At 40.4% G+C, this 23,998-nt stretch overlaps 2 protein-coding genes across 4 annotated transcripts; both read right to left on the bottom strand.

Annotated features, from left to right (window-relative positions):
- Positions 1-6,305: 6,305 nt before the first annotated feature.
- Positions 6,306-17,069, bottom strand: pip5kl1.S (phosphatidylinositol-4-phosphate 5-kinase-like 1 S homeolog). 3 transcript variants are annotated; one of them, XM_018232750.2, is made up of 11 exons: positions 16,772-17,069; positions 16,242-16,414; positions 11,250-11,423; positions 10,371-10,421; positions 9,970-10,124; positions 9,597-9,721; positions 9,296-9,330; positions 9,001-9,056; positions 8,815-8,927; positions 8,529-8,691; positions 6,306-6,765 (listed from the first exon to the last, which is right to left on the bottom strand). In XM_018232750.2, the coding sequence occupies exons 2-11, from the start codon at positions 16,275-16,277 to the stop codon at positions 6,333-6,335; spliced, it is 1,341 nt and encodes a 446-aa protein (XP_018088239.1). In that variant the 5' UTR covers positions 16,278-16,414; positions 16,772-17,069; the 3' UTR covers positions 6,306-6,332. The 3 variants fall into 3 exon arrangements, with proteins under 3 accessions (XP_018088239.1, XP_018088241.1, XP_018088238.1); XM_018232752.2 differs by lacking the exons at positions 16,242-16,414; positions 16,772-17,069 and adding an exon at positions 13,627-13,755; XM_018232749.2 differs by lacking the exons at positions 16,242-16,414; positions 16,772-17,069 and adding an exon at positions 13,268-13,599.
- A 2,131-nt stretch (positions 17,070-19,200) lies between these two features.
- On the bottom strand, positions 19,201-22,964 carry dpm2.S (dolichyl-phosphate mannosyltransferase polypeptide 2, regulatory subunit S homeolog). The gene is made up of 4 exons (NM_001171707.1): positions 22,926-22,964; positions 22,751-22,840; positions 21,215-21,317; positions 19,201-19,700 (listed from the first exon to the last, which is right to left on the bottom strand). The coding sequence occupies exons 1-4, from the start codon at positions 22,926-22,928 to the stop codon at positions 19,642-19,644; spliced, it is 255 nt and encodes an 84-aa protein (NP_001165178.1). The 5' UTR covers positions 22,929-22,964; the 3' UTR covers positions 19,201-19,641.
- Positions 22,965-23,998: the final 1,034 nt, after the last annotated feature.

Below are 23,998 nucleotides of genomic sequence, written 5' to 3'. Positions count from 1 at the left end.
AAAGTATATTTTTTTTATAAAAAATTGGTCGCACTGGGTAAAAAGGTGCATTACTACATTAGTCAGTTTTTCCTAGGGAGCCTTAGGAGAGGTGAGGGCTTTTCAATCAGTAGTTTATACACATATAAGCGTAGTGTAGATAGTCCAACTGTCTCTCAGGTGCTCCATCCATGCACCTGCATATACCAATATAAATTCAAATAGGAGGAAAGAAGGACAATATGCAGGATGACTGCCAATGTGCAATTTATAGCTATCCACACTGTGTGGATAGCTATAAATTGCACATTGGCAGTCATCCTGCATATTGTCCTTCTGTCATAGTAAGTAAGTAAGGTTGAAAAAAGACACATGTCCATCGAGTTCAACCTTTTTTTTTTTTTTTTATTAACTACCTATCTGCCAGTTGATCCAGAGGAAGGCAAAAAACCCATCTGAAGCCTCTCCAATTTGCCTTAGAGGGGGAAAAATTCCTTCCTGACTCCAAAATGGCAATCGGACTAGTCCCTGGATCAACTTGGACTATGAGCTATTTAACATAACCCTGTATTCCCTTACTTGCTAAAAAGCCATCCAACCCCTTCTTAAAGCTATCTAATGTATCAGCCTGTACAACTGATTCAGGGAGAGAATTCCACATCTTCACAGCTCTCACTGTAAAAAAAACCCCTTCCGAATATTTAGGCGGAACCTCTTTTCTTCTAATCGGAATGGGTGACCTCGTGTCAGCTGGAAGGACCTACTGGTAAATAAAGCATTAGAGAGATTATTATATGATCCCCTTATATATTTATACATAGTCATCATATCACCCCTTAAGCGCCTCTTCTCCAGCGTGAACATCCCCAATTTGGCCAGTCTTTCCTCATAGCTAAGATTTTCAATACCTTTTACCAGCTTAGTTGCCCTTCTCTGTACCCTCTCTAATACAATAATGTCCTGTTTGAGTGATGGAGACCAAAACTGTACGACATATTCTAGATGGGGCCTTACAAGTGCTCTATACAGTGGAAGAATGACCCCCTCCTCCCTTGACTCTATGCCCCTTTTAATACAGCTCAAGATCTTATTTGCCCTTGATGCTGCCGACTGGCATTGCTTGCTACAGCCAAGTTTATCATCTACAAGGACTCCAAGGTCCTTTTCCATAATGGATTTGCCTAGTGCAGTCCCATTAAGGGTATAAGTGGCTTGGATATTTTTACATCCCAGGTGCATGACTTTACATTTATCAACATTGAATCTCATTTGCCACTTAGCTGCCCAGATTGCCAGTTTGTCAAGATCGTGTTGCAAGGATGCCACATCCTGGATGGAATTAATTGGGCTGGATAATTTTGTGTCATCTGCAAACACTGATACATTACTTACAATACCCTCCCCTAAGTCATTAATGAACAAGTTAAATAAAAGTGGACCCAATACTGAGCCCTGGGGGACCCCACTAAGAACCTTACTCCAAGTAGAGAATGTCCCATTAACAACCACCCTCTGTACCCGATCCTGTAGCCAGTTTCCTATCCACATGCAAACGACTTCATTAAGCCCAACAGACCTTAGTTTAGAAAGCAGTCGTTTGTGGGGCACAGTATCAAACGCTTTGGCAAAATCCAAATAGATCACATCTACTGCCCCCCCACTATCCAGAATCTTACTTACCACATCATAAAATGCAATCAAATTCGTCTGACATGACCTATCCTTCATAAAGCCATGCTGATTGTTGCTCATAATGCCATTCATTAGGACAAAATTTTGAATGTGATCCCTTAACAAGCCTTCAAATAATTTGCCCACCACAGATGTCAAACTTACTGGCCTATAATTGCCAGGCTGAGATCGTAATCCCTTTTTAAATATTGGAATAACATCAGCTTTTCTCCAATCCATAGGCACCATACCAGATGACAGTGAATCTGAGAAAATCAGAAATAAGGGCTGGTCTAAAACTGAACTAAGCTCTCTTAGAACCCGGGGTGTATGCCATCAGGCCCTGGAGCCTTGTTTACATTAATTTGTATTAAAGCTTTTTGAATCATATCCTGAGTCAGCCACTGACTAGATTGAGCTGAACCATTCATGCAGTTATTAAGTGAGCCTGTGAACCCAGACTCCTCTATTGTATACACTGAAGAAAAGAACTGATTTAACACATTTGCCTTATCTGTATCTGTTACAACCATACTGGTACCATTATTTAATGGAGCAACACTCTCAACCTGCATCTTTTTACTATTAATATATTTAAAAAACTTTTTAGGGTTAGTTTTCACCTCCACCGCAATTAACTCTTCATTTATTTTCTTAGCCTTCCGGATTGCTGATTTACAACATTTATTACAGTGTTTATATTCATTAAATGCAGCTTCTGTCCCTACAGATTTGTAGTTTTTAAATGCCTTTCTCTTCTTTCCCATTAACTTCTTTACTTCTGTATTAAGCCACACAGGATGATTCTTAGAGCTTCTACGTTTAGTCCTTAAGGGAATAAATTGAGAACAGTAATGATTTAATATCATTTTAAAGGACAACCATTTCTGTTCTGTGTTTTTAGCTGAAAACCTAATGCCCCAATTAATGCTCTGTAGGGCAGTCCTCCTATTCGGTGAGGACTGCAGGGGAACTACAATGGGGACTGTGCTTTTCTGTGTGATGCATACTGAGGACCTGGAGTAACATGCACAGGGCTTATTTACTGTGAGTTCAGTGTGGTATATACAGGGCAGTGAGTAGGGTTGCCACCCGGCCGGTATTTTACCGGCCTAGCCGGTAAAATACCTGCCAGGGCCGGTATTACAAATTTACCGGCAATGTAGCTGCCGGTAATTTGTAATACCTATAACAAAAGCCCTTGGCCCTCCGGCAGAAACTTACCCCTCCGTCTTCTGCCCCTCTTGCGATGGGGACCCGCCCCCTTTGTATCACGCTGTACGTGGCCACGCCCCTTTTACGTCACACCCACCCATTTACCCGTGACCCTCCCCTTTTTTCGTCACGGCGTTACCGCCCCCCATCACTGGGCGATAAATTTTTTTAAAATAGGTGGCAACCCTAGCAGTGAGACATGGACAGTAATGCAGGGGTAGCAATGTCGGCTGTGGGGGTAGTAGAGTCCAGAGCCACACCAAGAGATACAGGTTACCTGCCAGACCCCCTGACATTTGCCACTTCCGCCAGTCCCTCCATTCCCTGTCAGTAGGGTTGCCATATTCAGGAAAAAAATACCGGCCTTCCTTTATATTTATCTTTTTTCCATATTAATAATATTGGGATTAACCATCATTTTTACCGGCTAGGCCGGTAAAATACCGGCCAGGTGGCAACCCTACCTGTGAGCTGGAAGGTTAAGGAGTCAATGATAGGAACTATGTAATCCCCCCTCCCAAAAATGAGACTCCCCCACAAGATGCTTGGGGAGCCAACTCAACACAGTAAAGGGCAGCCAGAGGGTCAATGTACTGTGGTGTGTACAGAGCTGCTGGGTGACCATTGTGTATTCAGTTCATTGCTGTGTAATTCATAAAACAAATGCAGTGTCATCAAGAACTTGTAACCTGAAAGAGAACGACCAGAAGAGTTATAATGCGTTGCACCATCCATATACCATGACAATAGAAAGAAAGAAAGTTAACTAGATGTATTTCATACATACAAAATCAATCTGTGATCAACAAACAGTTCAATGTATATCAACAGCAATAAATGCATTTAAATCCAACATGTGTGTGTCTCGTTGTTGTAATTATGAATACTTAGAATTTCATTTCCCTAGAAAATTCATATTCAGCAGCAGCAGCCATGTGCTATGAAACAACTAAAAAATAACATTTAACTAATCAATTAAAAAAACAGAGCACCTAGTTCATGGGTTAAAAACAATTCCAAATGAATGATGTGTTGATCTGGTCCTAGTAATAAGGGATCTTGCTTAGTAGCAATAAATAGGTAAATGAATCCCACCCAGATCCTAACAAACAACCAAACAACCCTCTTGAACGCAAACTTTTATACCCAGGTTATATGCAGTGGTGTGATCTTAGTTTAAATAGTTAACACTGGAGCCAGTAACCATAGGTATGTTATACCACCATTAAAAATGAAATCAAGCGGGTCTGACCGATGTGCCAAAGGAATTGTGTGACTACTACTCTCAGAGGCACCTAAGTGAATTGTGGCCTAATCCCTGTTGCTACTCCGATGGCACTCGGAGACTGCTTGTATGCATAAGTAACCGGTGGTTGTTCAATGTATAAGTAAATTAGGTTCACATCTTCCGGATTGATGCTTCCTATTTGCATCCAGCCAAGCTCAAACCATCACACCTCCGTTCTTTTCTAATCACCCGCCTCCCCATGTAGCAGAAAAAGTTTAGATTAAGAGCTCTGCGCCTGACACGCGTTTCGCTGATGTCCGCCAACTTGTTAAGTTAGAAAAAAAACAGGCACACATGCCATCAAATCAGCTCACTGTGAGCATCAGTACTCAAAAGGACATTTTATTTAAATATTGATCATGTCAGCAATGTAAATACATTTTTGTTAGATATCTGGTATTAAGCATCAAATATATCAAGATGGATAGCAATGCAAGAACTTCACTGGCGCATGAAAAAGAGTAGTTCTCTTTAAAATTAAAGTGTGATGAAGACAAATGTCTCTCAAACTCTGATTCTCTCTTCTGGTTCTGGAAATCAGCTACTATCAAACCTAAAATACCAGTCTACACCACTGCACTAAAATGCCTTTTTACCACTGCTGGCATTTAACTTAGTGCTGCTAACCTGGTTCTTTACCGCATGATACACTCTATAACATAAAGGGAATGCTCACCCTTCTATCTATCTATCTCTCTCTCTCTCTCTCTTTCCTCGCTCTCTTATTTTGTGTTATGTTTATAAAATCAATAAAGATAATCTTTCAAAAATGCCTTTTGACCCATAACTGTTTAGTAGACTCAATTTTTCATTGACCTGCATACAACTTGTACTGTAAAGGCCTGAAGGTGCTGAAAGAATAATGTTACCCTTAGTTTTTATCCCAAAATAGGCACTGGTATGAGGATTAACTCAAGAGGGCCAAAATAGATAATTACAGGGTGCCAGGAGTCCCCAGAGAACCTCATACTAGCAGCACACTTAGCCCAGATTATATTTAGTCCTCTTTTTATTTATTTATTTATTCTAGTCCCATCCAACTGTTGTCTATGCTTCCTGCAAGTTCTCCATACAATATCAAATAGCTAGTTCAGCAGTAGGGCTCTTTGACACCTAAACCCATCAGTAGTTTTCCTGGTATCCAGTGGTGGGCCAGTTCAATGCTGGACATTTATAAATAAAATAAATGTTAGTTTTACCAGGCCTGTATGGGGCTGTCAAAGATTTAGCATGCACTTTCAACCTTGTGTAATACCCCACTGTTACCTTTCTGGTTACAAGCTGCATGTCAAAATCACCTTTATAGACAATGGTGACATCCATAGAATCAGTAAGAACAACCTCTTCATTTGTTTATAGATTTTACATGTGCCAGTTAAGATAATGGAACATATACATAGTATAGTATACTATGATGTATAATGGACAATTCAGCAGCAAAATATTAGGGTGCAGTGGCAGAACAGAGAAACTACAAAAATGCAAACCAATGCATACACTGTTAGATGCTAAAATATGAATAACTGATGAACTTTCCCTTTAAACTGTAAGTTACCAACTGTGCATAGGCAGTTGCATATTTCTGACTGCATATTCCAGTTAAATAATAGTAATAATAAATAGAAATAACGTGCATTAATCAGCAGGGTGTTTCTAAGTACATTCCGCAGCAGTTATTCAAGCAGAAATTAACTGAAAGGATATTCAATGTAACCTAGCACCATAGAGGAAAATGGGGCACATAAAACCAACTACAGGTAAAAAAAAAACAAAAAAAAAACAGCTGCATTAAATTTTCTGTTTGCCATCCAATATCAGATCAGGCCCAAGGCAAGGTTACTATGTCCATGTTGTTTAGGGCTCCCACGGTTGTTTGGTTGGCTGACGGTACTCCCACATCAGATCCAACATTTTCCCATAGTGATTGTGTTTTCACAGCCAGGGATGGGCAAGCTGTGCGTGCATCTAACTAAGGCTGTGATTTGCAGGTCACAGGTTGGGTACCCCTATTCTTAGCCCTTGCTGTAGTATCCTTTATTAAATTAACATTCAATTGCTTTCAAGGCAATGTCAGTAATGTTTCGTGCATATTCATTTTCTGAATGCTTTACATGAAAACAATGGTGGTGTCCACATAGGCAAAGAAGCTCTCTTGATTGCTTGATTTTATTAAAGAGGCTCATACAGTATGACTTTCCACCCAGTGGCAGAGCCTATGGGAGTAGTACAAGGGGCTGACGGTGGAGAATTCCTGACCACGATATCTTACACTTTTCCACAAATGCTCCAGCCTTTTCCTTAGGCCATACACTGTGAAAATGTCGATGATACCAATGAAATACCTCTGCTCTGGCCCATCCACGACATGCAGCGCATTCTTGTAGTTGGGCAGCAGGCGCCTGTTTTGTGTAATAATATCAGAGGTATCAGAGACCATGCTGAGCTGTGCCTTGAGTTTTTTCATGGGGATTTGTTCTGCAGGTTTCATTTCTTGGGAGCCCATTAGTCCTGCACCACCTTCATCCCTTTCACTGGAGTCCTCTTCCCCATCTACTGTGCCAGGAACTGATGCTGTGTTGGAAGCAGTAGGGCTGGCTGCTCCATTCACAGACCTGTGGGAAAACAAATCACTCAAATTCATTTTTAAAACATAAACATATGTGGTAAAAATAGAAAGCAAATTGGAAGGAAAGTAATTATTTGTGGTATATTTAAATGCCCCCAGTAGAAACAATTAAGCAAAACCAGGCAGTACAAAATGTTAAAGGGATGGTTTACCTTTAAGATAACAAACAAGGGAAAGTTGTGCTCACCACTATTTTTTAAAAACCATTAGGCGGGGGTGCAATGAGGCTGTGACCACAAAATACATATAGTCAAATCCAAGAGTCCTCTGCACTCAACCCATTATCAATATATTTAAGACAGCGACATTTTGTGCATACTGCTACTAAAAAATGCCTTACCCTTTAAACAAAACAGGGATTGTTTGTCCATATATTGCAATATATTTAAGCTGGCCAATTTAATGAATCAGATAAAATTGAGCATAGGACTGGCCAGATATGGGATGACTTTGACGTAGTTGGCCAGCTTAAATATATTGCAATATATGGACAAACAATCCCTGTTTTGTTTAAAGGGTAAGGCATTTTTTAGTAGCAGTATGCACAAAATGTCGCTGTCTTAAATATATTGATAATGGGTTGAGTGCAGAGGACTCTTGGATTTGACTATATTACCTTTAAGATAACTTTAAGTATGTTATAGAATGGCCAATTCTAAGCAACTTTTTTGGTTTTCATTATTTATTTCATTATTATTGCGTTCTTCTTTTTGTAGCTTTTAAAAGGGGGTCACTGATGTCATCTAAAAACAAATGTTCTATAAGGCTACAAATGTATTGTTATTGCTACTTTTTATTTTTCATCTTTCTAATCAGGCCTCTCCTATTCATATTCCAGACTCTTATTCAAATTAATGCATGGTTGCTAGGGTCATTTGGACCCTAGCAACCAGTTTGCTAAAATTGCAAACCAAAGAGCTGCTGGATAAAAAGCTTAATAACTGAAAAACCACGTATGATAAAAAATGAAAACCGATAGCAAATTGTCTCAGAATATTACTCTCTACTAAAAGTTAAGTCAAAGGTGAACAACCCTTTTAATGGTGACTTTCTGGGTGCTGCTTCGTGCCCCATCCTTTTTGTATGGGGCTCTTAAATTCTTCAGATGATCATATTGAGTTATAAAACTTTCAACTGACTGCACTTCCTTTTTCAAGCAGCCTTTAAAATTGCTGTTTTCTGCCCACTCGTATGGCTGTTTCCTTCTCTTAGACCAAGGCACAAGCAATATAAGGTCTTAGCTGTCTGAAGTTCTTTATTGATCGCTTCATTAAAAACATATTAGTAGCTCATCATTAAAGATAATAAGGCCATTAAATATGATGCCATATCCTGCCACTGCAATGCGGACAGTCATGTTCCCTGGGCTTCATAGGTCGCACAGAAGATGGGACAAATACACTTCTTAGGCATTACTGGAATTTCAAGAAAAGTATTTCAGCCCCCTATGTCACCTCATTTGCTATTCAGGATGGAAGGCTTAAAAAACAATGTGCTGTATATGATCTGCTTTTAAAAAGCAATACATTCCTTACAGTCTGAAGTAAATAAGTTCTTCTGTATATATAGTAATATGTGACTAATGGAGGGATCAAAATGTTTGATGAGTCTTCCCTTTTTTATGCATGAGAGCACAGGCAGCACAGAGGCCGCTCATGTTACAAGATTGACTAATCTTTACCATTTCCCTAATCTTCACAAAGTCAAAGTTGGAGCACTAAAATGATTTGTCAAAATGTACCCTCTTACCTTTTTGTTCTGACTATGAGGTTGGCGAGGGACCAGCTCTGGTTCTTTTCATCAGCGTGTAATGGCTGAGAGCCAACAAGTAGGCTGTAATCTATCACATTGAGCTGTTGCAAAAAACGTGCGTCCAGCTCCATCTGTCGTAACAACCAGGCCCGTTGCTGATCTAAAGAGGCAAGTGTCCATGAGTAATGTTATCAACAACCCACTGTTGCACCCTGTCTAACCTAAGTCAGGTCTGAGTACCTGCAGAGGAACACACAGCAACTGGCCAGTAGAAAATACTTACCAAGGCAGATAACATTTCCTTCAAAGTTACAGTCCTTAAAGACCTGCAACACCCGGCTTCCCTCTGGTTCCGGTTCAGTCCAGCGACTCACTTTGCAGCCCTTGATATCGTACCTGCAGTACAAAGCAAAGGTTACATCCGGTCTCCACCACCTTTCTAACTATACTACAGGAGAAAGCATCTCACCGGCTTGTGATCCTCTCATCTGGGAAGAAAACGCTCTGCATGATGATAAAGTACTTCTAGACAAAAGGCAAAGAAACTTATATAATTGGAGGCATAGAAGGAATACTGATAAAAGCGTATTCAAATCACATCCTGATGCTGGCGTCAGTCAAAGGGATTTTCCAACTGGCCAAGTTGAAACTTAATACATGTTCAATATCTATTGTTTTGGCCTGATACTCAAGCCAATAGGAGCTCACTGTCAATAGAGGCAAAAGATTTTACACTGTAAATGGGTTATTAAAGCATCACTTACCTTTTTGTTCTGAGCATAAGTGATGCTGTAAACACCTAAAAAAAAACAGTAGATAGAGCCATCAGACCACAAAGAGGTATCCTAGTAAAGTGCAAGAACCACTAGTAATTGCAGGTAAAGTTGCTGTACCGTGTTAGCCAGTAAAAAATTCGCTTTGAAAAAGGAACTAAAATGTTCTGAAAGCTTGCTATGATTATATTAGTTAGCCAATAAAGGTATCACTTTTATAACACTTTTGTTATTTTTTTTTATTTCAAAAGGGTTGCCTTGTAACAAGAACCACTAGGAAATACTTCCTTACCCAAGATTTTGACGAGCAGAGAGTGAGGGTATAACTGAAAGTGCTCTATGTATCGGCGTAGGATCTGCAACATGAAGTGGGCCTCCCTCTTTGTCTGAGTCTTTAGAAAGAAGCGCTTGTCATTCCTGAGAATGGGACAGGACCAATATGAGCGAGAGCTGGGTCTCAAATGAAGGAAAAGGATTCAAATGCAAACTTTATTCAATGACATATAGTGAGCTGAATACCTGACATACAATGTTTGTGGGACAATTATGATGTTATAAAAGAGCTCTGTGAAGCCAATGGTATTTGACAGATGTAAGCAACACAAAGAGGAGCACTATACAAATCTTAAGAAAGACAAAAGTCACAAGAACTGTTATAGACTCACGTTAAGAAGAAATCAGCTTTGCTTTTGGAGTTGCTAATGAACTGTAGGTAGAAATCATTGCAAGAGAGAGATCTCGTGAAACTTTCCTCAGACACCCCAAGAGACTGGCGAAAATAAGAGAACACCGGGCCTGCGTAGCTCCTCATCAGAAAGCCCTTGTGAAAAACATTGGGGAGAAGAAATATTGATAACATTTGACTTTTAAACCAATGTAACAGTAGTCAGGTGCCCTATAGGCAACAGTGTTTCAGGAGTCAGAACCATGAGTGCAGAGAATGTTAACCGTCCATTTGATGTATATAGGATATAGCCTGGTATCCCGATAAGCCAGTCAGACGCTATTTAGTATACCAGAAAGAAATGGTAGGACAGAAAGCACTCAAATTCATAAAAGCTTTTACCTCATGACCCTGCGTGATCTTTGCACTGTAATCCTCATCTGCAAGTGCAATCTGATAAAAGAGGCAAAAAGAAAAGCATGAGACGAGTGCAGGATATGGGGGCAAATACAGCTTAACCCAGATGATCATTAATACGTCTGTGAGAGAGGCTAGAAAGAGATGAAAACATAATTACCAATGTACTGATGCGTAGGATTTACCAATAAGAATCTTACTTACCAGAACTTCTGCAGTCATCCTGCTAATATCTAACTTACAGAAATTGCTTTACATTTCTGTTTTTCCCTGATTACATAGTTAGATCGGGTTGACCAACGTTCATCAAGTTCAACCCCTCCAAATGAAACCCAACATCCATACATACATACACACTGGCCCCCCATACACTCACATAAACTATATATAATCATACACTAACTATAGATTTTAGTATCACAATAGCCTTGGATATTATGCTTGACCAAGCCACTCTTAAAAAATTTAATTAAAATTAATTAAAACATTAAAAAAACACAAATGAAAAATGTAGACCAATTGCAAATTATCTCAGAATATTACTAAAAGACCAATAAGACGGATTAATACTGAACAGGTTGGATGATTTTTTTTTTGTTGCATATATTAGTCTGCTGACCCTAGGGAGCTAGTGAGAGCTTTTCACTTAGCAATTCTACATTAGAGAGTGCTGAATTTGCTGAACTACAGCTCTCACAATGCTATAACCCTTGCTAATATGTTAAAATATAGTATAGCAAATTAAGTTACAGTATGGTTAAGCATTGGTGTTTACATAAAAGAGGTGGAAACGCTAGTTATAGGAGTGATTTTGGATAGAATAGCAGTACAAGTCTGATCTGTAGAGACACTATGATGACTAACCGTGGTATCACTATAGATGCTTTCCTGGATGGCTTGCTTTAGTCCCTGTTTCAGGTCACAGGTCAGAGGGTAGAACTCATGTTCCTTATCAATCTCAAAGAGCCCGAGAAGCTTCCAGCGCTGGCGGAGGTTCCAGAACAGTCGCCGGTGCCTGTTGCTGCGTCTGGACTCCCCCTAATAAATATAAAGCAAAGGACAGCTGTTTTTGGGCACTTGGACTTTGCAGACACACCATGTGATAATACATTAGAAAGGGTTAAAAGCACCTAGAGTCAAATTTAAGTCTATGACTTGAAATCTGGTACAGGTAGGGGATCCGTTATCTGGAAAGCTCCGAATTACGCAATGGCTGTTTCCCATAGACTCCATTTTATCCAAATTTTTAAAAAACTATTTAATTTTTCTCTGTAATAATAAAAGAGTACCTTGTACTTGATCCCAACTAAGTATAATTAATCCTTATTGGAAGCAAAACCAGCTTATTGGGCTTATTTAATGTTTATATTATTTTCTAGTAAACTTAAAGGGATACTGTCATGGAAAAACATGTTTTTTTCCAAAACACATCAGTTGATAGTGCTGCTCCAGTAGAATTCTGCACTGAAATCCATTTCTCAAAAGAGCAAACAGATTTTTTTATATTCAATTTTGAAATCTGACATGGGGCTAGACATATTGTCAATTTCCCAGCTGCCCCAAGTCATGTGACTTGTGCTCTGATAAACTTCAATCACTCTTTGCAAGTTGGAGTGATATCAACCCCTCCCTTCCCCCCCCCCCCCAGCAGCCAAATAAAAGAACAATGGGAAGGTAACCAGATAGCAGCTCCCTAACACAAGATAACAGCTGCCTGGTAGATCTGAGAACAACTCTCAATAGTAAAAAGCCATGTCCCACTGAGACACATTCAGTTACATTGAGAAGGAAAAACAGCAGCCTGCCAGAAAGCTTTTCTCTCCTAAAGTGTAGGCACAAGTCACATGACCGGGGGCAGCTGGGAAATTGACAAAATGTCTAGCCCCATGCCAGATTTCTAAATTGAATATAAAAAAATCTGTTTGCTCTTTTGAGAAATGGATTTCAGTGCAGAAGTCTGCTGGAGTAGCACTATTAACTGATGTGTTTTGAAAAAAACCATGTTTTCTGATGACAGGATCCCTTTAATGTAACTGAATGTGTCTCAGTGGGACTTGGCTTTTACTATTAAGTGTTGTTCTTAGATCTTCCAGGGAGCTGCTATCTCGTTACCTTCCCATTGTTCTTTTGTTTGGCTGCTGGGGGAGGGGTGATCTCACTCCAACTTGCAGTACAGCAGTAAAGAGTGATTGAAGTTTATCAGAGCACAAGTCACATGACTGGAGGCAGCTGGGAAATTGACAATATGTCTAGCCCCATGTCAGATTTCAAAATTTGAACAAATTTTAACAAAATCTGTTTGCTCTTTTGAAAAATGGATTTCAGTGCAGAATTCTGCTGGAGCAGCACTATTAACTGATGTGTTTTGAAAAAAACATGTTTTCCCACGACCGTATCGCTTTAAGGTTTGAAGATCCGAATTACGTAAAGATCCTTTATGTGGAAAAGCCCAGATCCTTAGCATTTTGAATAACAGTACCTGTACCTCCATCTGAGCCATTAATCCAAATATACACAAAAGATAGTTAAGTCCAAATTGGGCCACTGCAATATTCACACTATAGCAGTGAACAAGTTGAAACTATCACACTGAGATGGGTGACACCCTATACAGTAAGTGGAGTAAACAGGCACATGATGTTAGGGCACTAGGTAAAACAGGGACAAATGTCCAAATCAGGGACATACAAGATGAAGGCTGTGGCAAGCAGGCATAGACATAAATAGCAGGTACAAACAGATCCAAATAACTGCCGTCATGACCAGAGACATGCATATTACAAATTCAGGGCACAGAGAAAGAGGGATGGGCACATCAAAACAAAGAGGCTGATATATATTGGCATTCATATAAACCCTAGTGCAATAAGATACCAGCTCACCTCTACAATTGAGGAACTAGGTACAGAGTCACATTTCTCTTTATGTGCCATGGTGGGAGTCTGCCACCACCCCTTACAGTACTGGCACTACTGGTAAACCGCTCTCACCCCTGCTAGCACCCTGCCCATCCGTTAACCCTGTATTTTCCCAGCTTGTGAAACTCTTTCCCATCCTATCTTCATCTTTTACCTTTTGTCTTCTGACCCTTATCTTTTTTTTTCAGTTAACTCCTACATATACTCGCTCCTTTACCCCTGTATCCCAACCAACGTTTCTTTACTTTTTTCTCCCACCTATTCATTAACTTTAACATCTAACCTGCCCCATTCCCACCCCACATATTTCCCACTCCCCCTACCATTCACCAGCCTTCCTGCTGCTTTCTGATGTCCCTGCACTGCTCACACAGCTTTACTTCTCCAGACAGGAATGTTCCATCTGCTGTGTGGGTGGAGGAGCATTGAGCTGCTAGTTCTACCCCAACCCTTGCCATGTGAATGACTATATCTTATACAAGCATTAAATCAAATGGCTGTGAAGGCTGCTAACAATCCCAGTAATTAAGCATACCTCAGACATGACTTGCCTCTCTTCTCTAGTAGTCTGCTCCATAGGAATCTCTGCAGCCTGCAGTGGATGACACAGGGCCTGCCCCTCACTATTATAAAAGGGGAACTCTCCTGGCTGGATTGCTACAGCATGTGAACAATTTGCTGACTACACTGCTACAGCAAGGCTGCTCAGAGAAATGCTCACAATCTGTAAAACTGCTGTGTAATAGTATCATCATTTCCTGGCTACTGTATATCAAAATATTATTATGCTTTATTATTAATAATATTATATAGAGATAATAGGAATATGAACTCAAGAAACACAGCAATCATACAATGGTGTTCCCCAACTAGCTGAGACTGTGTACTCAAAGCAGTATGCTATTATTGCTGAGAGCGCCCTTCTGTAACATAGCAGCCCAGACTCAATGGGGTATATTTATCAAAGAGTGAAGTTAGAGATCACCACAGTCTTCTAAAGTGAAATTATGCCACTCTCCATTCAATTCGAAGGGATTTTTAGGGGTTTGAGTTACCAAACGTAGGGCTCAGAGGCATTTGTTTCTGCATTTTTTTTTAAATGCACGCCGAGCGTAAATAACTCATATATTACGTTTATATGTTTTTTTAATGAAACCAAGTGCTTTTTTTCATTACAAATGCAACCCTCTATTTTATTGATAGCTGAACACGCATCAGGAGCAAGAAAATGCAGCATACTGCATCGAAACAAACACAATGAAGTGCAAATGGAGTAAAACGTAAGTCAGAACACTCATGAGTACAGCCGGGCAAAATATAATGGAATCTATTAGCGAATTAATTTATTTGTGCTCAAACCTGCTCGTTAAACACATAAACCCTTGTTTATAAGAGCCCTTACAGCATGCGTTTTGATGCTGTCCCTTTCAGTGTCAGTGCTATTTGATTGGCCAGTGTGCTGTGGGCAGTGTAAAGTTGCCATACACAGGCAGATTTAAGCTGTGACCTGAACAATATCTTGCCAAAAGTTGGCTAGATGTTGATGGGAAGGTTTGATTTTTCACTTCAGATCAAATATTGCATTGGCTCATTGATCCTGTCCTAGCCCCGACAGCCCCTATTCTGACCATTGTAATCCAATCATTTGGCCCTAGGTGGGCATATTGGGGGAAAGATTTGGAGACCTTGCCAAACAAGGGGAGCTTACAATGTATGGCCCAAGGCTCATAAGTCGGTGCAAATTGGAACCTCAAAGAAAAAAAGGCAGCAGGCAATTAGGATGAAGAATGAGGGCTACTTGTAATTGAAAATACAAAGCAAACATATGACAAAAAACAGGGCACAACTGAGTTTTCTACAAGTTTGCATGCATGGTCATCAATTGTGGCTAGCTGTAAGTAGAGGAAGATCAAGGAATAATGTGAGCAAGTTCAATTATAGCAGTGGCTCCTATACTGCAAGACTGCCCTCCTGTGGGGCTTGGAGCAGTGGCATTAACCTAGTTAGGGTGAGAATTGAACTGAATGGCCATTTGCTCTCCTTACTTTTATGTTTTAAATCTGTACCTTGAGATGGGGACTGCAATCAGTGATGACCTCAGTCATACAGTATAACAGCATCCTATTATAGTTATGGAATCATATTAAAAAGACATAGAGAAATATACAATTCTGACAGGCCCAACTTATGAAATCAATATAACATAATTCTCCAAATTCCCCTAAAACTATTTAAGTGGTACCAACTATGGTGCACACACCAAACACGTGACATACAAGGCAAGCAGAATTGTATTTTGGAGTGCCATGCAGTGAATAAAGTAGGGCATTCCTGGCATCAGGGGCACTTACAATTTTACTAAAACAAAATGTCATGGATTTGCAACAAACCAGATACCCCAAGCATTCTGTATCTCCCAGCCAAAGGACATTGCACTCTCATTCAGCCCAAAGAACATAAGAGAACATTTGCTCATTACCATTTGAAAGAATCTTTATTTTGGAGATTAGCTGGTCAATATGAATATGTACAGTTGCTGGGTAGGAACAATGAGTGAAGGAAAGCTCAGAAAATGCTACTACTATTCATAAGGGTGACCGAAAAACTTGAAATGTAGCAAACCAAGCAAAACCACAGCCTGTTATGATGTAGAGGTCAGACATACCCTTCTAATTGCTTATATAATAGCACATTCAGCAAAAGACCTGGACAGCCAGGTCAGTAAGCATGTGTTTGTCTGCTCTTTGATGCCATAGATGCATATTCCAAATCAAGCACCTCAACCTGAGTTTATTCAAGTATTAACTACCCACTTCTCATATTAGGATGGTAGATCAGCCATAACAGAAATCCCACAGACTTAAGGCATTATTGCTTTGTTCTGATACCAGCCAGGGTAAGGATGGCAAAGAGTGACTGGAAGATGGTATATACTTACAGACATAGCACTCCCATTCTGAAATCTTGTATTCATTTTCTCTGTTTGAGAGTCGATGTCCCAACATCATAGTTGTGGCATGGCCAGAAGGAGGCAGAACATTGGCACTCTTATTTGTTATTCCTAGAAATGTCACAGACGAGGGGCATCAAGGAGGAGAGCAAAATAGTAAGCTGTAAGGAAAATATGTCATTAACACTGATGAACACTGGATGCCAGCCACAAAAGGAAATGGAGGCAAACCAGGCAGACTGGGGGAAGCAGGGGAGCAGCAAGACGAGTTATTAAGAACAGTAGGTGACATTTAGCAAGAAACAGCAGGTAGTTAGCAAGGCAGAGAAGGCATGGATCAGCAAGTAGGAGCATGGTAGACAAGGCATTACAGGCAAATTATCTAGGAAAGGCTTCAGGAAGAGCTCAAAGAGTGAAGTGAAAGAGGCATAGTAGGCAGTTAGTTCAAGCTGGGGTAAGTTAAGAGTAACAGCCAATGTTTAAGCAAGATTTGGAAGAATTTAACCATAGGCACTCACAAAAATGATGGAGCTTCAGGAAGAAGTAAGCACAATGGGCCAGTGGCAGAGTTGCAGCAGCATCTGTTTTTAGAGCAAGCTGGAAGTAGCCTCAGTGGGGATGCAATTTATAAGGTATGCTGCGTGGCAGGAATACATTTCAAAGGTGCCAAGTAAAGGCAGAGATTGTCCTGGTTCTTACTGTTCCCAATAGGTGAGTGCAGTATTTTGGGAGACGAGGCTGCACCTGAAGAAAGACCTAAGGAAGGAGTGGAGCAACCAGTCCTAGCATGGCGTTCCTTGCCTGCGTCTGGTTGCTAAGTGACTGCTTTGCTTTGTTAGTTTCCCTTGTGTCTTGCTGACAAGCACCAAGGCTTTATCACACAACAAATCCCAGGCAGCAGTTTGTGTAGTAACAGCCCCACTGAGCATAACAATAGGAAGCGAGGATTCCCAATATATTGCCATTACCCATAAACTCACCTGTGAAAACAGACTCATTTCAAGGATCACTCTCGAATACTGTTTTTCTCTGCATTGGCTTTATTAATGCTTAATAATACACAGAAGTCAGAACCCCCCCTAGGGAGCCTATAATCCTGTGTTTATTTACAGCAATCAGCCTACAAATTGGCAGGGTAAATTTCCATGTGTAACACAAAGGCCCTCAGAGGAAACTGCCAGGCTGAATCCATCAGAAAATGCTTACTGTGTTTCCACAAATTTCTTTGGTACAATTACAGATGTGTTACCACCCAAAGGTATATGTTTATATTTTTTCACCCCAGGCTACAGAATTGGCCAGAAGTCCCCCCCCTCCCAAAGGCCTCATGTGTTTTATCAAAGTCAACAAATCCAGGCCTCAGCCATTTAAAAAAAAAAAATCATTACTGTAATTATAATCAGGATAACAGTTGTCTGCAAACATTATTGCTGGATATATTATATATATAGGTCTCCCCATTTCTCTAGTGAGTTTCGCAACTCGAGAAACATTGGTATAACCTAACCAGATCCTTCCTATTTGATACAGAGGTGCTCTTTGCCATTTTCCTGCCCAAGGATGTTCCCCCTTTCAGGTCCGGACTGAGAATTAAAATAGGCCCTGGCATTTCAAGTACACAGAGGCCCAATCAGCCCACATAGATGCCCAAACAGCCCCCACCAGCCCACTAAATGATGACTTTCTATGGGACCTTATAGCAGCCCCTCTGGCATTTGCCAGAACCCACAGATTGCCAGTCCGGGCCTGCCCCCTTTTATTCAGTAACTACTTCTACCTCACCCATGGGGTAGGGGGTGATGGATTCCTAGTAGAGAAATTTTACTCTCCTATGTTAAAAGACCAGAATTTTCAGTTATAATTGAAAATTCTGCTCCTCTATTTACGCAGTTTTTTGCGGCCCCTGGTACAGTGCTGACATAGGCAAGGATCGCACTGCACTGTGTGCACGATGGGTGAAGGACAAAACCCAAATAGAGATTGTAGGCAGCATAGAACAATGTGTAGTGGCACATTCTGTCTCTACCCAATGTTCACCCAATGGCAGGATAATCTAGCCCCAAAATCAGAATAAATTATTTTATTAACATTTGTGAACACTATAAAAATTCACAAAATACAAAGCTAATGATTGCATTAACCAATAATAATTACAGAATGAGGTGTGCATGGCAAATTATGCAAATCTAGTGATGCTTTTCAATGAGTATATTATGTGTAGAGTCAGATTGGCCTGCCAGAGAATGTAGGGGGAAATCCCAGTGCCCCCCCCCCCCCAAAGCTCAGTCTATCTAGCTTTTTGGAAGGCTGAAGTGCAGAGTGTCCAGGCACTCTTGCACTGTTAATTTTACATGGGAATTTGACAGTTGGTTAATAAGCCACTTTTATGTTATACAGCACACATTTGAAAAACAGTTATATTTGGTCTGGTGGGAACTGCACAAGGTTTCTAGTTGTAAGAGAGAAATAGAACCAAGCAATTAAAGGGGTTGTTCACCTTCAAACACTTTTTTCAGTTTAGTTGGTTTTAGATAGTTCACCAAATATAAAGACTTTTTTGCCATTACTTTGTTTTCTTTTTGTGATAGTTTTACAGAATCCCCGAGTTTCATTAAAGGCAGCTGTTAGAATTGATACTATAGTTACTAATATTCCACAGATACTTCTGAGAAATGTGCTAATTAATGAAGCCACTAAATTTAATCAAATTGTAACAGGGAGGGGGGAGAGAGAGTCTGCTTCCTCCTTGTAGGGTGGGCCTGTGGGGTGACTTAAGACACATGCAAAATAACAGGTGACCCATGACTGTATTTGAATCGCAGGTGTCTCCACCCCCTCCAAAGTTACACTCGTGAAGTCCCATCATTCTGATGACAGTCCTGACACAAGATCACATTTTTATGTTTGGGGCCACCGATAACATTTTATAAGAACAAAAACACTGTCCCAGCGTTCTGCTTTTATTTCTCCAGTTTATAAAGAACAGATATCTATATTACATATTCCACTGCTATCCAAACCCCTCAAAGAATTTGCGACAAGTAATTAAGTGCATTATACAAAGCCAAATATCAGAAAATATACTGAGGCGTGTTATTGGTCAAAAGTTCTTGGCAGGATTTCAGCACCCCTGTGCAATTTATCAACACACTGAAAAACATGCCTGATGTTCTTCTTTGGAGTAAGCAAAAGCTTCGTCAGCAAGCCACCAAATATCTGCACGGCTGGAACTTTACCACTCGGTGGTAGCGTTGTCTAACAAGAACTTTTATTTTTCTGGATGATTTGACCTTTATAATGTCCCATAAACACATCTAAGCAAATGGAAAGAAGAAGTATTCATGGCCCCTGAATTTATGACCAGTATTAGGTGTGAGATTCTGAAGCATCACTGGGATTTCTTTTTTGGACTCCGGCTCTTCCACGTGATGAATGTCACAAAGATCCCTAAATATGAGAGAGAAGAGAGAAACAAATACAGTAACTGAGAGAAACAGCAAATTCATGTATGACCATAGCGTTAAAAAGAGAAACCCCGAGAGAGTACTACCCCATTTACTTGGCAAATTAACTGGCTATCATAGTGATATTGTTAAATCAGGTTGAAAAAAGACAAAGTCCATCAAGTTCAACCCATCCAAATGAAAACCCAGCATCCATACACACACCACTCCCTTCTTTCACATAAATTGTATATATCCATATCTATACTAACTATAGAATTTAATATCACAATAGCCTTTGATATTATGTCTGTCCAAGAAATCATCCAAGCCATTCTTAAAGGCATTAACAGAATCAGCCATCACAACATCACCTGGCAGTGCATTCTACAACCTCATTGTCCTCACTGTGAAGAACCCCCTACATTGCTTCAAATTAAAGTTATTTTCTTCTAGTCTAGTCTAAAGGGGTGGCCTCTGGTACGGTGATCCACTTATAAAAAGGTCCCCTGCTATTTGTCTATAATGTCCTCTAATGCACTTGTAAAGTGTAATCATGTCCCCTCGCAAGCGCCTTTTTTCCAGAGAAAACAACCCCAACCTTGACAGTCTACCCTCACAATCATCCCTTGTTAATGCCCTTTTTTATGCAAGACAGAACTTTATTTGCTTTACTAGCCACAGAATGACACTGCCCAGAATTAGACAACTTGTTATCTACAAAAAACCCTAGATCCTTCTCATGTAAGTTAACTCCCAACACACTGCCATTTAGTGTATAACTTGCATTGACAAATCACTCTGCAAAGTGGCAGCATCCTGCATGGAACCTATAGTTCTGCACAATTTAGTATCATCTGCAAAAATGGAAACAGTACTTTCAATGCCCACCTCCAGGTCATTAATAAACAAGTTGAAAAGCAAGGGACCTAGTACAGAGCCCTGTGGTACTCCACTAACAACACTAGTCCAATTAGAAAATGTTCCATTTACCACCACTATTTGTAGCCAGTTCTCTATCCAGGTACAAATACTATGTTCCAGGCCAATATTGCTTAATTTAACCAGTCACCTTTTGTGTGGCACTGTATCAAATGCTTTAGCAAAATCTAAGTAAATCAATCCACTGCAATCCCAGAATCGAGGTCCCTACTTCCCTTCTCATAAAAATAAATTAAGTTAGTCTGGCAAGATCTATTACGCATAAAACCAAGCTGGCACAAACTCATAGTATTATGATTTGCTATGAAGTCCAGTATCTTCTACTATATTAACCCTTCAAAAAGCTTTCCTACAACTGATGTCAGACTAACTGGCCTATAGTTTTGAGGCAGAGAAATTATTATCATAAATTATTATTGTAAATAATTTAGGGTACAAAATGATGTCATAAGTGGTGACTAAAGAAAAGCAAAATGCAAAGATGCACAATTATCATTATACCTTTATCCACCACCTGCCATTCTGGCCTTACTATAAAAACATGCCCCTGGTTTAGTATACAAAACTATAACTCACCAATTAAAAGAAGCAGGACTAAAGCAGCCACCAAAGGCAGCAACACAGCATATTCCCGGGGCAGGAAGAAGATGTGAATCACATGATCACCGTCAATGAAAGGCTGGAAGAATAAACAAGGACATATGTAAAATTAGAGAGGCATGGGCATACCCAGAAAGGTCTTTTTATTTGCAGAAGATGTGCAAGAAGATATCAGACTGATTTGGTCATGCATGCACTGTGACAAAAGTCTGATCATGCAGTAGGCCTATAGACTGCTTTGGTAGAGGATATTATTAATGCAACACTCATCCAATGGGAACTTTTAAGCATGCCCAATAGACAATGGTTGGACAGAGAGAGACAGGCTGATAAGCATTCAACTTGGGTGCGTTCATCTTCCAGTGTATGGCCAACATTACAATAATGTTGTCTCATTACTGACAGACAAACAACAAAGCAGAAGGAACATTAACTGTATGCTACAAAAAAAAAAGGCACGTCCAACCTGCAACTCTCTACAGCTATAAAATACAATACCACCATATACACATGGTCACACAAAGCTGGTGTTGCCAGTGGAGGTGGAAAAGAGGTAGCAGCACTCCCGTAATAAGGTAAAACCGCCTTTATTTCAGAATTACATCTGGCACAGCAACGTTTTGGACCTCCTGGTCCTTTTTCAAGCTGACAAAGCTTGTCAGCTTGAAAAAGGACCAGGAGGTCCGAAACGTTGCTGTGCCAGATGTAATTCTGAAATAAAGGCGGTTTTATCTTATTACGGGAGTGCTGCTACCTCTTTTCCATTTCGTTTGAAAGAATGTGAAGGTGAACACATTAATTGGCGTGCACCCCTTGAAGTAAGCCTGTTTAAATCTAATGCTGGATGTCTATCTACATGTTGCCAGTGGAGGTGTCAAGAACGATGCACCTGCACTATTCTAAGTCTGGCTTGCCAATTGTGACAGATATGCACCAACTATAGATATTCCTCTGTTTTACAGGCCCGGATTTGTGGGAAGGCCACAAAGGCGCAGATATAGAGCGCAGCAAGATTTAGCGTGCTCGCCAGCCGCAGCTCTTTAAATCTCCTGCATGCTCAATCTCCGTTGCTCAAGTGGAAACCATGCTCGTGAAGGGGGTGGCAGGACCCTCTGCCCAGGGATGTCCAAATCAGAAATCTGGCATCTGGCAGATTTAAAAAAAAACGATAAAAAGACACATTATCTATAAAGCTCCAAATTACGGGACTCCGTTTTAAATCATGATTTCCAGAAAGATCCATTATCTTGAAGACCCCAGGTTCCAATCATTCTGGATAACAGGTCCCATACATGTATGCTGAAGAACCATGCAGTCAGTGCACAGCATCTTTTCACTGCCTGCTGTTCCAATAGTCATGCTCTCTGGATAAACAACTGGAACAAATAAAAACGTTGCCATGCCATGTGCGGCCCCTCATACATTCTCACTCAGGCTATTTACCATGTCAAGCCTAATGCAACCTGGCAGTGCCCGATACACAAAGCTGATGCCCAGCAGTTAATCACGTACCAGCAAAATGACCCATACTGTGTAATAGACGAAGATGATCGAGCTCAAAGCCACAAGCCCAGCCCCCGCTAAACGATCGCTGCCTGTCGCCTAGAAGAGAACAGAATAAGAAACCATAAAGCATTGTGTCAACTGTCAGAACTGTAGGAACGCAATCCACAGAAACTACACTAACCATCTATCCGCCGCCTTGCTGCCGCACGCTTACTTCCGGGTTTAACACTATAACCAATCAAAGCTACTGGGGTTGCGCGGTGCATCTTGGGAGCCTTTATTTATTTATTTTTAATCTTTGCTGCGTGGCGCACGCACGACGTATTACCTCAGTGGGAACCTCTTTATAGTCGAATAGGAATCCTTCTTGCCTCTTAATACTGAGCTATGAAAAGTAATTGTATTGCCCAAAACATGAAATATCATTGTTTTTGATAAACCTGCTAATAGGGCACTGTTATACTCTACTCATCTTCCGCTACCAAAACATAACAATTAGACATGCTCTTATTTAGAAATATAAGTGTTCTTTCACAAATATTTTCTATTCACGAATACATTTTGTAACCAAAATTTTCCCTAGGCCTCTTTTAGTAAAAAAATAAATAAACTGGCCTGTCAGAAGGAAAAGGTTAAGCCGATAAGTGCTGCCATTTTCTTACATGGCCCTGGCTCCACTGTAATTTATTTTAGACTTTTGAGGCGTTATCTACCACACTGTGCAAAGTGCATTTTATTTGCACTCTCCACACTGCCTGTTGTATTACACACACTTGTGCCCCTTAGGGCTAGGGTTGCCACCTGGCCGGTATTTTACTGGCCTGGCTGGTAAAAATGATGGTTGATCCCAATGTTATAAATAGGGAAAAAAGTTAAATATATAGGAAGGCTGGTATTTTTTCCAGAAAAGGTGGCAACCCTACTTAAGGCTCCAGCATTTGCTCCACAGTGTAAAGTAAATCGCCACATATGAACATTACTACATATCTTGGTCTTACTCTTCTGCTCATGCCGAGGTACAAGTCTGCACCAGAGAAAGGTAAGCAAGATGGCAGGACAGTGCTACTTTTTCTACCCCTGCATTTTTTTCCTAAAAGGAGAATCAACCCTAGGAAAAGAAATATCACCTGAGTTGGCTTGAGAGCATCTAACATTTAGGGAGGAACTCCACGATGCACGATTGGTGCCGACACGTCGCCATGCGACTAAACGCATGCGATGTGTCGGATGTTGTGAAGAAACAGGAAGTGAAGG

Source organism: Xenopus laevis, chromosome 8S (genome assembly GCF_017654675.1).
Source record: "Xenopus laevis strain J_2021 chromosome 8S, Xenopus_laevis_v10.1, whole genome shotgun sequence".
NCBI classification, from domain to species: domain Eukaryota; kingdom Metazoa; phylum Chordata; class Amphibia; order Anura; family Pipidae; genus Xenopus; species Xenopus laevis.
This window is presented reverse-complemented; position numbering and strand designations above follow the sequence as displayed.

Bases quoted from the DNA above. Each gene is read 5' to 3' on its own strand.
- pip5kl1.S (XM_018232749.2), bottom strand. From the start codon at position 13,318: ATGGCACATAAAGAGAAATGTGACTCTGTACCTAGTTCCTCAATTGTA. The intron at 10,422-11,249 runs GTTAGTCATCAT...CTCTTTTATCAG, and splicing joins GCATCTATAGTGATACCACG to ATTGCACTTGCAGATGAGGA. The intron at 6,766-8,528 runs GTAAGAGGGTAC...GTTTTCCCACAG, and splicing joins CTCATAGTCAGAACAAAAAG to GTCTGTGAATGGAGCAGCCA.
- dpm2.S (NM_001171707.1), bottom strand. The intron at 21,318-22,750 runs GTACGTGATTAA...TTATTCTTCCAG, and splicing joins CAGTATGGGTCATTTTGCTG to CCTTTCATTGACGGTGATCA. The intron at 19,701-21,214 runs GTGAGTTATAGT...TCTCATATTTAG, and splicing joins AGTCCTGCTTCTTTTAATTG to GGATCTTTGTGACATTCATC.